Source organism: Rhinopithecus bieti, unplaced genomic scaffold, assembly GCF_001698545.2.
Source record: "Rhinopithecus bieti isolate Rb0 unplaced genomic scaffold, ASM169854v2 scaffold_76, whole genome shotgun sequence".
Lineage (NCBI taxonomy): Eukaryota > Metazoa > Chordata > Mammalia > Primates > Cercopithecidae > Rhinopithecus > Rhinopithecus bieti.
In genome coordinates, this window is record NW_016803343.1 from 2911333 (window position 1) to 2924678 (window position 13346).

General features: G+C 39.8%; 1 protein-coding gene across 2 annotated transcripts in view; it reads left to right on the forward strand.

Moving 5' to 3' along the window:
* Nucleotides 1–13346, forward strand: part of PEX5L (peroxisomal biogenesis factor 5 like) — a 186139-nt gene that overhangs the window by 145976 nt on the left and 26817 nt on the right. For both annotated transcript variants that reach the window (XM_017877125.1, XM_017877118.1), the window contains exon 9: nt 10583–10699. In XM_017877125.1, coding sequence (XP_017732614.1) covers nt 10583–10699 — 117 coding nt within the window. The remainder of the gene's footprint in view (nt 1–10582; nt 10700–13346) is intronic.

Sequence of the window (13346 nt, forward strand, 5' to 3'; positions counted from 1 at the left end):
TATTCCAAAAGAATGAGAGGAAAAACTATTTCCACAAAGTAAGAGGTAGTATCTAAACGGGCATTAGATATAGCAAGTTTAAGGCTGGGCAGTGGCTCATGCCTGTAATCCCAGCACTTTGGGAGGCCAAGACGGGTGGATCACCTGAGGTCAGGAGTTTGAGATCAGCCTGGCCAACATGGTGAAACCCCATCTCTACTGAAAAAAAAACAGGCACCTGTAATTCCAGCTACTCAGGAGACTGAGACAGGAGACTTGCCTGAACCTGGGAGGCGGAGGTTGCAGTGAGCCAAGATCACGCCACTGCACTCCAGCCTGGGCAACAAGAGCAAAACTCAGTCTTAAAAAAAAAAAAAGATATAGCAAGTTTAAATTCTTTATCACCGAGGAAAATATTACAAAGGAAACTGCTTCTAAACTAATCCCTCTGTTGACTTTTGCCCGCATCAAAGGAAAATGGGGGAGAAAAGAGCCCTTTCATTCCTAGGCATAAGGTTGCTTAGTTGTAGCTGTAAATGCTGCCCCTGGGTAGGCACTTTCTGTGTTCTAAGCCAAGTACTTTACATTCCTTCATCTCACTCAGTGCTCACAACAGCCCTATCAGGAAAGTGTTACTCCCATTTTAAGGTGGAGAAACTGGGGCATAGAGACATTCAGTAACTTGTCCAAGGTCACACAACCATTAAGTACTGAGATTCTAACCTGATCTAACTCCAAAATTCCTGCTCTTCATCACTGTTTCCAATATAAGGCAATGTTTGGTGCTATTAATTTTGTAGGCCTGAACCAAATTTTTTTTGATCATCAGAAAAGAATTTCTTTATCAGAGAATTTCTCTTATTTAAGTGATTTTAAAAACAACTATAGTATGGCAGCATCAATTGAAACAGACCAAAAAAAAAAAGCAAAAATAGTAAAGGAAATTGGAAAAGTTTGGAGAGATCAGGAACTCCCCAGAAATCCCACTAGACTAATAAATTAACTGTTTTCATTTTTTCATGTTTCTTCCGGTCTTTGTTATTCTGTATACATAATTATATGCAGTTTCAAAGGTCATTTTAAATGACTGGTTAGTATTGAGAAGATGAATATGTCAAATGAGTTTTCTTCTCAAAACATACCAAAATATTTTAATTATTTTCTCCACATTCTGGGTTTCATTTCCCTTTCTAGAATAATAACAGCAACAAAATCGTGAAGAATTCTGATTCACACAGCAGATGTGAGGATGAGAAAACCTGCTGGCTAATTGGAGATGAGTTTCACTGGAAGCAATCACATAAAAACAAACTATGTCATAGACTCCTATCCCTGAAAGCTGATCACAGGATACACAAAAATTAGCCCACCAAACGTCTCTATTTTTGTGGAACTATAGATGCTCGTACACTGAGGCTTTATCTCAACGTTTTCTAGAGAACCCTAAACACGCACACACACACACACTCACGCACACTCCCACACACACACATACACATAGTTCAAGGTAAAATACATTTAGGAGACTGCTGCTTGCATCCCCCTTTCAGAGATTTAAAATATACATTAGCATATGAAGATCCTGGGAAGTCACACAGTAGGGAACCTGTTTCCTTATGTCCAGAAATTGCAAACTCAGTTAGCTACAGGGCCAGGCAGGTGAAGGTATGGACCTAGTGGTGACTGTGGCAGAGACTACATGCAGCATCTGAAAGTTGCTGCTTCTAGAAATGTAGGTCTTGTATTAACATATCTTCACAAAATGTCTGAAATCTGGGTTTTCATGTGAAATTTCTCATCCAGGATGAGATGGGAGAAAACATGTATCTTGGCTAGATCTGCTAAGGAAAACTACAGCCATACAGTAGTTAAAGCAGTAAAAGCAGATTTTATTCAGGAACTATTGCAGTGGGTGGCGGGGGGAGGAAGACCTCAGCAGAGAACTGGGCTCAGTTCGGAATACAGCATAGACAAGCAGGGATCCAGCCAAAGAAGGGTGGGCATCAGTGAATGGGAAATTACTAAGAAGAGACATCAGGGGTTGGGGGGGATTCTGGTTGAACCCACCTTTTTAGGATTTTTGCTGAAGGCAGGCCAGGTGATCAGACATCACCTGGTGGATAGTGGGAATGAAAAATTTGGTCAGATGTAGAGGCAATCAGATATCAAGAGAGGAATTCTATCTAGACTGACTTAGCAGGATTCTTGCTAAAACTAGACTCCGCAAGGACAGACATGGAAACCTGGGGTTGAAGCCTAGTTGAGAAAAGGGCTGGGGGGAGAATGACTAAAGTTTGGTCACTGAAGTTCTGTCACATCTGGCCTATAGGCTACCAATTTGCAGCCTTTAGCTTAACCTAAAGTAGCTGAAGCTCATTTGGCCACAGAACTCTGTTCCTAGAACAGTCTTTTGGGAGATACTACCACATTTCATTGGCCTACCAACCCTTTGAAGAAGCCCCCAGAGTAAAGTCCCTTCTCTAAACCTCATCTTCCTCCCCCACTCCTGTCCTCTGGCCTAAAGTAGTAAAAGATGTTCCAGTTACTATGGCTGTGTAATACATTACTCCAACACCTGTGGCTTCAAACAACAATATTTGTTTTACCCAAAACTCTGTAATTTGGGTAGAGCTCAGAAAGGATGGTTCATCTTTGTTCCACAAGGTGTCAGAGTGGCTTGAAGGCTGAAGATGAGGGTAGAAGGCGGGATTCATTGTGAATCAGAGTGAGTGAAGGTACACTCACTCACAAACAAACTCATGGATGGATTATGCTTGCAGTTACTCGAGACATCCCTGAGATTGATGGCTGGAACACCTCCATGTGGCCTTTCTTTGAGACTTGGGCTTCCTTGCAAGGTGGTAGCTAGATTCCAAGGGTGAGTGTCCTCAGGAAGAGGTAGGCAGAAACTGTATCACCTTTTAGGGCCTAGCCTCAAAAGTCACGCCCAGGTATTCTCATTGTGTTCTATTTGTCAAGGCAGGCATTCAAAGACAGGGCAACAGACTACCTCTTAATGAAGTGAGACAAGGTTCTGAAGAGATGGGAGACCAGAAAAACTGCTTGCTGTAGCCATTTGGGGAAGAAGCAATCTACTGTCAAAGAAAAGAATGAAGTATTTTGATTTCTGGATCTATCATTTACCAATAATAGTGTGAGACTAAGCAAGGAACTTCGTCTCTTTTTGCATTTTATTGTTCACCCTGTCCTGAATTACAGTTACCACTATTCTTATTTTATCATGAGGCACTGAGATTCTTGAGGGCAGCATCCACATCTAGATATTTTTGTTCTGGCTTGTTTCATTTCCTAAATATTCTCATAGTGCAATGCACAGTGACAAACATGTAGTTTGGGCTTAGTAAACATGTCTAATATTTTATTTTTTAAAATAAGTAGAGAGCTGCCTGGTGAGTTTTCACGACTTGTAAACATGTCTCAAGAAAAAGAAACCCATTCAGGAACTGACTCCCCCTCCTTTAGTTCACTGCTGGCTTTTTTCATCACATAACCTGTTATCATATGGAACATGGACAAGATTCAAACCCCAAGACCCTCTGCCCATGTCCACATGTACCCATCTCCTCATGCCCATGGTAAAGCAGCTCTAGTCACCAGCCGCTACTTGCCTGCATTAAAAAACAGCCACTGAGAAACTGGCCCCACAAAACCTTATGCCTGAAGCACAGAAAGCTTCAGCATATTCCATTGCATATTAACAGCAGTTCTTTTTTTGTGAAGACAAATACCACAGGAGCCAAGAACACAGATATACTCATGTGAAATTCCAGTTCTGCAAAGACATTAGTTTGCTAATGAATATGCTAAAAGCCTTTCAAAAGTGACCCCTTCCTATTTAGACAACATACTTTGCTCTTTGTTCTTTAATATTCCATTTCTGTTTGCCGCCTTCCTGGGTAAGGAGGAAGAGAAAGGAAATAACAGAAAACTATCTTAGATTTCCTCTGTTAGAAATGACTCCTGATTTCCTTCTACCAAACTGCTAGAACCTTATATTGTTTATTTCCAGCCTCCTGTGCGCATTCCTCCCCTTCCCATCATTTCCAGTCTTTCCTCCCCACATTTCTGCAGCTACCCTGCTGGCACATTGCTTGGTGAGAGCCTCGGGCTGTTTGCCCAGGTGCCTGCCAGCATCTGCAGTGATGGCTGACTCTGTTGAAACAAGGAAGAAACTTGTCTATCCCACAGGCAATCAGAAAAATCTGAGTGCTACTACCAATATTTTTGTTTTGCAATACTTCTGAACCACAAAATTCACATAGTTTATGAGATTGCATTCCCTCTGTATCCTGGGAAATATTATTTTTCATTTCCAAGCAATAAAATAACATTAACTGCTGATTCCTTAACTCTTAGATGTTACAAGTTCTAAGCACTTCACATACATTGTTTCACTTAACCCTTACTCTTAAGAGATTTTTTACAATTTACAGATGAGGAAACTGAGTTAAAGAGGTGAACTAAGTTGCATACGGTCATGTGACAAGGAACCTAGTCAGAATTCCAGTCTGTTCTACCTGAGGCCAACGCCCATCTGTTTTCCTCCCTATGCTGTTTATTTCTTTTTAAAATTTAACTCCTTTTTTTTTCAGCATACCCCCACCAATATTGAGACCTATACTGTTTAGATTGAGAAAGGGGAATGCATGACAGATCTATGTTTATCTCATAGAGATCTGATTAATTTTGAGCCTTCCCATGTGGCTCAGTAAATCAATTCATTAAAAACATTGCAACCAGAGACACTCAAAGTTGTTAGAAACCAAAGAATTCTTTGGGTCAAACCTCCATCTGATTTGTGAATCATCTTTACAGCACTCCTCACGCTGGTCATTCCATCCCTGAAGACTTCTAAGGTTGAGGAGCCCATTCCATTTTCAGGCAGTTTTGCATTGCATTTGATAAAAATTTGTCCCCCTGGAACTGTCTTTCATTTGTACTAGTTCTGAAGTCTGCAAAACAAAGCTGGGCTGGTTTGCTCAGCTCTCACCATCCCCCTGATGATTGTGTTAGCAGGTGAGTTGCTCCTTTACTCATTCTTCATCAGCAGGGTTACTCCTGCCCAAGGTCACTCATGCCTGAAGAGACTCCAGTTTGTCAATGGGACTCACTACATGGGACACCCAGCACAGCACTAAGAGCTCAAACTAATTCTGACCAGTTGAATTTCTATCCCGTCCTCCATGAGAACACTGCACATCTGTTATGCAGCTCCGGGTTGAATATGTTCTTTGGGCAGCCACATAAAATCTTTGACTAGAATTGAGCTCTTACTCAACAGGAGATATGGTGAGTAGAAACACTCAGTTACCGTTGGCCAGCCTGGGCTACTGGACCCCAGGGCAGTGAAGCCCCATGCTGATACGCACATAATTTCACTTCAGCAAAATTGTTTGTTGTGGAAAATTTTTAATCCAAACTTGCATAGTGGTTTTCGTTCCTTGTCATGTAAAAGAAATACTACTTTCTTTCTTTCTTTCTTTTTTCTTTAAACAGAGTTTCACTCTGATTGCCCAGGCTGGAGTGCAATGGCACGATCTCAGCTCATTGCAACCTCCACCTCCCAGGTTCAAGTGATTCTCCTGCCTCAGCCACCTGAGTAGCTGGGATTCCAGGCATGCACCACCACACCTGGCTAATTCTGTATTTTTAGTAGAGATGGGGTTTCTCCATGTTGGTCAGGCTGGTCTCAAACTCCCAACCTCAGGTGATCAGCCCACCTTAGTCTCCCAAAATCTTGGGATTACAGGCATGAGCCACCGAACCTGGCCTGCTTTGTTTTCTTCTGTATAGGCAGAGCTGGTTGGTTTGGTTTGGTTTGGTTTTCTCAAGTTTTGATCCAGTGACAGTTAATCAATGGAAGTCTAAAGAGGCAAAAAGAAATCCAGACTCCTCCCAGGAAGAATTGGCACTTAATGTCACATTGATTAGTTCTTTCACAGCACAACCCCAGGATCTTTCTAACTGACAAGTACATTTGACCACAAAATCAAAAGTAGCTCTATGTTAACTCGATGACTAAATTAAACTGGTGAATTGGAATTGATAATATGCTACCATCCCTTAAACTTTCCTGTTCTAAAATAAATTGCTCCTTTTCTTATTCTTGATATGTTAATATAATTAATATTTCATTAATATTGCCCTGGTTCTTATAAAAAAAATTTTGTTTTCCAGTTTTACAATCAAAAAAGTGAAGGAAAATAATGTCCAATGTACTTCTGGGAAAACATTTTAAAGTATGATTTTTGGAGATTAGTAAATAGACTAGACGGCCCCTTTAAAAAAAAATGTGATTCTGTGCTAAGATCTTCCTTCTGCCTTATTCTGATCTGAGTCAATCCATGTAGACAAAGAAGCCTGAGCTGCTATCTAATGAACCCAATCTTCTCACTTTACAAATGAGGAAAAATAACTTACAGATGAGTTAAAGTGACTCGCTCAAATTCTAGCACACATCTTTCTTCTTTCAAACCACTAACAGAATATCAATGATGAAGGAATTCAGAGGCAAAAGATTGCTCTAGTGTGGGAATGTTGAAGAAAACATCATGGAGAACTGAAATTGAAAAGAAGTAAGCAATTTTTTAACCAAATCTTACTTTTCCACCGAAATAACTTATGCTAACAATAGAAAATTTGGAAAATGGTAAAAGTACACGAAAAGTGATGGGATAAATTACTAATGACCTCATCCTATAAAAGAGTTATACAGTCCCTTTCTCTACAGTCTTTTCTCCCCCAGATCATTATTGTGGTTGTTTTTCTATTATTGTGATTATACTACTTAGCAAGAAACATTATAACCTAAGGACTATTCAATATTGTAATAAACTATTCATAAACGTCATTTTAATTGCTGCCTAACGGTCCATTATAGAGGCTTTACCGTAATTTTCTTAACCTTGATCCTATTTTTTAATAATTAGATGGAAGGGAAAGATTTAAATGAAGAGAAGGAAGGTGTCTAGAAGAGGAATATGTTTTTACAGTAGAGGCAAACACCAAACTGTTCACAGCTTTTATATTTGAGCTTTGCGGTTGTGGGTGATTTTGTTTTATTCTCTATATTTTCTCAATACTATAAAACACTAGCAAGAACACCTACTTTTTTTGAGCACCTACCATGTACTTTATGCCACAGATGCATTTTCTCATTTAGTTGTCATAACAACTAACCAAAATTGCTATTATATCTTCATTTTAAAGATAAGGAAAATGAGACTTGGAAATATTAAGAGATTCACAAAAGGGCAACGATGAAACGAGAATTTGACCCCAGGTCTGTCCAAGGGGAAAACTGCTATTCTTAACCTCCATGCTGCATATCCCAATGTTCTTATGAGTATGTACTATATTTTATCATCAGAGAACTATTCTTAGACATGGATGTGGATGGCAAATAATAGCTCATTTCTGATGTAAGCAGATAGCTTGTTACACAGAGTATAAACAACAATCTGCCAAAATCCCAGAAGAGCTAAGAAAATCATCAATAAATAAAATCCCTTCAGTTATGTCTTAAGATCTTTAAAATTCAAATATGTTTCAGGTTTCTCTAAAATTCATTTAAAGTAGTGGGAGGAAGCAGCGTTAATTGTAGCTACGTGAAAGAAGTCTGGATTCTGCAACTGGATGAAAATTGATTATACTAAAAGTAGTCTTCTGTAATTAAATGAAAACTGTGCTGTGCACTTTAATTAGTCAGCAGTAACTCATTTTAAGTGGTAACAGTGAGTTCTGGTGTATCTCATTAAGTGAGAGCCCAGCGTCTCTACCTCAGCTGAGTTTCTGTCAGTTTTCCACAGCAGCCTTATTTATGTATCTACTGCTCTAATTTCAAGCTGCAAGAAAGGTAATGCACCCTTTGGTAACTCAGATGTACACATTATTAAATTCTTCTCATTCTTTCATGCAAAAGACTTGTAATATGGTTTAAATTCCAAGGACTCCCACTAGATGAACATATTTGCCTTGGAAAGTATGTGCAGTCATTGGCCTCTCTTGTCACCCCGTGCGAGCCTGGGAAAGTCAGCAAACATTATAAAATTCACTTGATAGATTTGTCTTCCCTTCTAGTGCAGACAGGTTACACCTGCATCTTTGAAAAGCTATTTAAAAAATGAATTCCCCAAATTTCTTCCAAACTTTTAGTATCTAATAATTCAGATTTCATTGTATTTTAAAAGGAGAGATATTTTTTGTTTTGTTGTGTTTAAACTTATTTTTTCATTATAAAAGCAAAGCATGATCATCATGGAAAATTCAGAAAGTAGGAAATGTATGAAGAGGCAGGAAAAACATCCTTCATTATTTCTTCATTCAAAGACACATCTCTATTAACATGCTGGCATATTTCTTCCTAGTCTTTTATCTAGCCATTGTTATTGTACATTTGAGATCATTCTGCTTGCACAATGTGGTATTCTACTAGTATTCTACTACAAAAAGCAATTTAAAAAGAAATTTTGAATTTTACTTCTGAGCTGAACCTGGATTCCTAGTAGCCATTCCATGTGCTTCCAGCATCATGGACATAGATTATTAAGATGCCTGCTGCCTTGTTGAGAGGAGGCCTTTGCCAAAGGGGCGGAACCTGTTTCTGTGGGACGAATGAGAATTCTGGACATGATAAAGCAGGAGCAAGAACTACTATTTATTTAGTAGCCTGGGATTATCACATTGAGCTGATTCTTATTCCATGAACATTTGTATCTAAAAGAAATAAGATTATAATTACCACTCAAAGCAACTCTGCAGAAGAGTTCTTGCTTCAGGGCAGCCACCACCCAGGCAGACCAGAGGTATTAAATGGTGAAGGTTAGGCCGGGCACGGTGGCTCACGCCTGTAATCCCAGTACTTTGGGAGGCCGAGGTGGGTGGATCACGAGGACAGGAGATCCAGACCATCCTGGCTAACATGGTGAAACCCCGTCTCTACTAAAAATCCAAAAAAAAAAAAAAAAAAACTATTAGCCAGGCGTGGTGGCGGGCGCCTGTAGTCCCAGCTACTCGGGAGGCTGAGGCAGGAGAATGACATGAACCCGGGAGGCGGAACTTACAGTGAGCCAAGATTGTGCCACTGAGCTCCAGCCTGGGTGACAGAGTGAGACTCCGGTGAGCAGAGTGACGACCCTGCCGTCTCAAAAAAAAAAAAAAAAAAAAAAAAAAGGTGAAGATTACCTCAAGTCAGTGTGATGATGTATCAAAAAGTCACAGGACTTCGAATCATAGACACTGAGATTTGCAATTTGTAAAGGGTATGAATTTCAGTCCCAGATTCAGGTGTTCAAGGAATACTCATTGTTTTGTTTGTTTAAAGAAAATAAAGTGGTTTCCAAGTGTCTCTCTTACCAGGCTGGCAGGGAACTTATTCTAGGGCATGAAATATGGAAGGCTCATGTAGTGTTAGAAAACAAGGACGGAGTCTCCCCCACCCGCCTCCCTGCCCGTGGCTGTCATGGTGACCACTAACAGCCATCCAAGCCCAAAGTGGTTCCTTGAAATTCACTTTCTATTTCCTGGCCATGTGAGAACAGGGGTTCAAATGAGCCCCCTTTGTCACATCCTCAGTCATCCTTTCTGATATCAGGCTCATTTCCCTGGGAAACAGCTAAAAACTGAGCACCAGTCTCCTACTACTCAGAACCTGCCACCCTCCATCTCTTTCCCTACCCCCAGAAAATTCCATCTCTTTAAAATTCTTTAAGATACTTGCTCCTTCCTCCTGCCCCTTGGGCCACCTAAAGTACTGTCTTCAGGCTTAATAAAATAGAAGTCAATCAGGGACAGCTCTCTCAGCAAAAATCTTCTTCAGTCTAGGAACACACACCTCCCTTGAAGTAAAGAAGAGCAAACAGCCTGATTCCCCTTACAGAAGATGTGTGGGAAAACTACAAGGAAACAAAAACACAAAGCAGCATTTTTCAAAAAATCATCCTGCCACATAAAAGTCCTTGAAGAGGATTCAGTCAGGTTCACACCAGGGTCCCTCATTCTTCAACACCAGTAGACCAAATTTGCCATAAGCTGACAAGTGTGGGCTTGGAAAGCAGATGGGGTTTGGATCCTGTGAGTCCTAGCTTTGGGACTGTAACCCCCCAGACTCAGTTTTCTGCTGGCACAGTGCTTAACACAGAGTAGGATCAACTAATGTTTCATTCTCTTGACCGTACCTGGCTGTCTTCCCAAGTCACTGCTCAGCCAGTCCCAAAGCAGTTGCTCTAATTCCTCATATGCTAGGAGCAATTCTGGGAGAAACTGCCCTTCCTAAAATGTGACCTAGTGCCCACACATGAAACTGTATATAAGTAGTGGGTTTTTAGCTGAATTTGGCATATGTGATCCTAGTCTTTCTGATGGTAGTTATTTTCCTGCTGGAGAAAACCACAGCTAATCCACTTCAACACTCTGACCCGTGAGTACCCTCCAGAAGTTCTTCAGCCACACCTATCAATTGGATGTCGCCATTTTATTCCTCCTCAGAAGCCTCTTTTATCTATTAGGGGAAGAAAAAAAACAAAAACACAGATGATGTGGCATGTTCTTAAATCCATCTCCATTCATTTTTCCTGTTTCCCAGTCAGATACAGAGTTTTGGGATAAGATGCAAGCAGAATGGGAAGAAATGGCTCGGAGGAACTGGATATCTGAGAACCAAGAAGCTCAGAACCAAGTAACCATCTCGGCTAGTGAGAAGGTAACAAATTCTGTTCCTATACATGCTGACTAGTTTTCTTAACCTTTTTGGATCATATTTTATAGATTAGTCAATAGCTATTTTGTCAAAAAACACAGTCATTAAAAAGACAATTTAATGTCAATCTGACCTAGAAGAAATTCTGATGGAATGAGACAATATAATTATCCAACGTGTGAAGGCAGCCAAGTTGGAATGAAATGCTCTCATTTTTATCAGTGTTCAGACAGACAGTTTGGCAGCCAACCAGAGCTTGGATCCTGACTGCTAGCTAGTTACTAAACTAGCTGACATAGAAGGTGGGTTGGAACAAGAATTGGTCTAATCTCACAATACTCTGTCAGTCAGTCATGTGAGTCCTGTTGATTTACCAAAACAACAGAAGTGATACCAGTGGCATGGCAGTGAAGTGGAGACTTGGGGCTATATTTCACAGGTGGTGATTATATAGCTAGCAAAGAAACTCTGTGGAAAAGATGCTCTCACACAACCAGGTCAAGTCCCAAGAGGATTCCTTAGAGTTACTCCCCTGATAGGAGCCAGCAAATGCACAAGTACAGTGAACAACCAGCCAAATCATTGATGAAGTCCCACTTGCTCTAGGATTTATGTGTTTAAAAAACACTTGGTGGGGTTGGGGAGAACACTGAGGAATAAATATAAATTATTTGAAAGAAAGATGTGGGATTTTCTTACCTAGAAAAAGTATATATCACAATAGCCAAGATACAGAAGCAACCTAAAGTGTCCATCAACAGACAAATGAATAATATCAATGTGAGCCTGAACAACATGGATGGAATTGGAGGTCATTACGTTAAGTAAAATAAGCCAGGTGCAAAAAGACGGACTTCATATGTTCTCACTTGTTTGTGGGATCTAAATTTAAAACAATTGAACTCATGGAGATGGAGAGTAGAATGATGGTTACCAGAGGCTGGGAAGGGTAATGGGAAGGGAAAGGGGTATAGGGAACTGGGGATGGTTAATGGATACAAAAATATATTTCTATAGAATGAATAGAGTCTGGTATTCTATAACACAATTGGGTGACTACACTCAACAATAATTTACTGTACATTTTAAAATAACTAAAAGTATAATTGGATTGTTTATAACACAAAAAAGGATACATGCTTGAGGTGATGATATCCCATTGACCCTAATGTCACTGTTACACACATCACATATGTGTATGCCTGTATGCTTGTATCAAAATATCTCATGTACCCCATAAATACATATATCTACTAGGTACCCACAAAAATTAAAAATAAATAAATTAATTAAAAGAATAAAAGAAAACTATATATAGATAAGTATGTATTATTATTTTGTAGTGGAGGAAGTCTCAATAATATTCAGTTCTGGATAACACTCGTGATATTTTGCTAATACAACAAATATTTATTGAGCATCTACTCTTACACCAAGTACTGGGGACATGATGATGATAATCTCCGATTTTAGTAGATCTGCAATCTACATAGTTATTAAAATGTCTCTTTCCTCCAAATACTCTGTCCCTCAATAGGCCAGGCAATCTCATAAAATTAGAACAACCATCTCATTAAAAGTAACTGTCTTTTCCACAAGGAAATCAAAGCTAAGGGAGAAAATGGGCCATTGATTCAGATCATCAGACTCTGGGCTGTAATTCATGTCCCTGAGGTCTGCCTGAGCTCCATAGCCCCTTACTCCCAGAACCCCATACCCACACTAAGCCAACATAAGCCAGTCACACCATGTGGTTTTTGATGGGGGATTTTGTCCTTCTAAGCACCTATGGAGACTGAAGGCCTCCACTTGATCCACTCTTCTTTTTTATTTTTTCATGTCATTTAAATTTTTTAATTTTTTTTAAAATTATACTTTAAGTTCTATGGTACGTGTGCACAACGTGCAGGTTTGTTACACATGTATACATGTGCCATGTTGGTGTGCTGCACCCATTAACTCATCATTTATGTTAGGTATATCTCCTAATGCTATCCCTCCCCGCTACCTCCTCCCCACAATAGGCCCCAGTGTGTGATGTTTGCCTTCCTGTGTCCAAGTGATCTTATTGTTCAGTTCCCACCTATGAGTGAGAATATGCGGTGTTTGCTTTTCTGTTCTTGCAATAGTTTGCTGAGAATCATGGTTTCCAGCTCCATCCATGTCCCTACAAAGGACACAAACTCATCCTTTTTTTTACGGCTGCATAGTATTCCATGGTGTATATGTGCCACATTTTCTTAATCCGGTCTGTCACTGAGGTACATTTGGGTTGATTCCAAGTCTTTGCTATTGTGAATAGTGCTGCAATAAACATATGTATGCATGTGTCTTTATACCAGCATGATTTATAATCCTTTGGGTATATACCCAGTAATGGGATGACTGGGTCAAATGATATTTCTAGTTCTAGATCCTTGAGGAATCACCACACTGTTTTCCACAATGGTTGAACTAGTTTACAATCCCACCAACAGTGTAAAAGTGTTCCTATTTCTCCACATCCTCTCCAGCACCTGTTGTTTCCTGATTTTTTAATGATTGCCATTCTAACTGGTGTGAGATGGTATCTCATTGTGGTTTTGATTTGCATTTCTCTGATGGCGAGTGATGATGAGCATTTTTTCATGTGTCTGTTGGCTGTATGAAT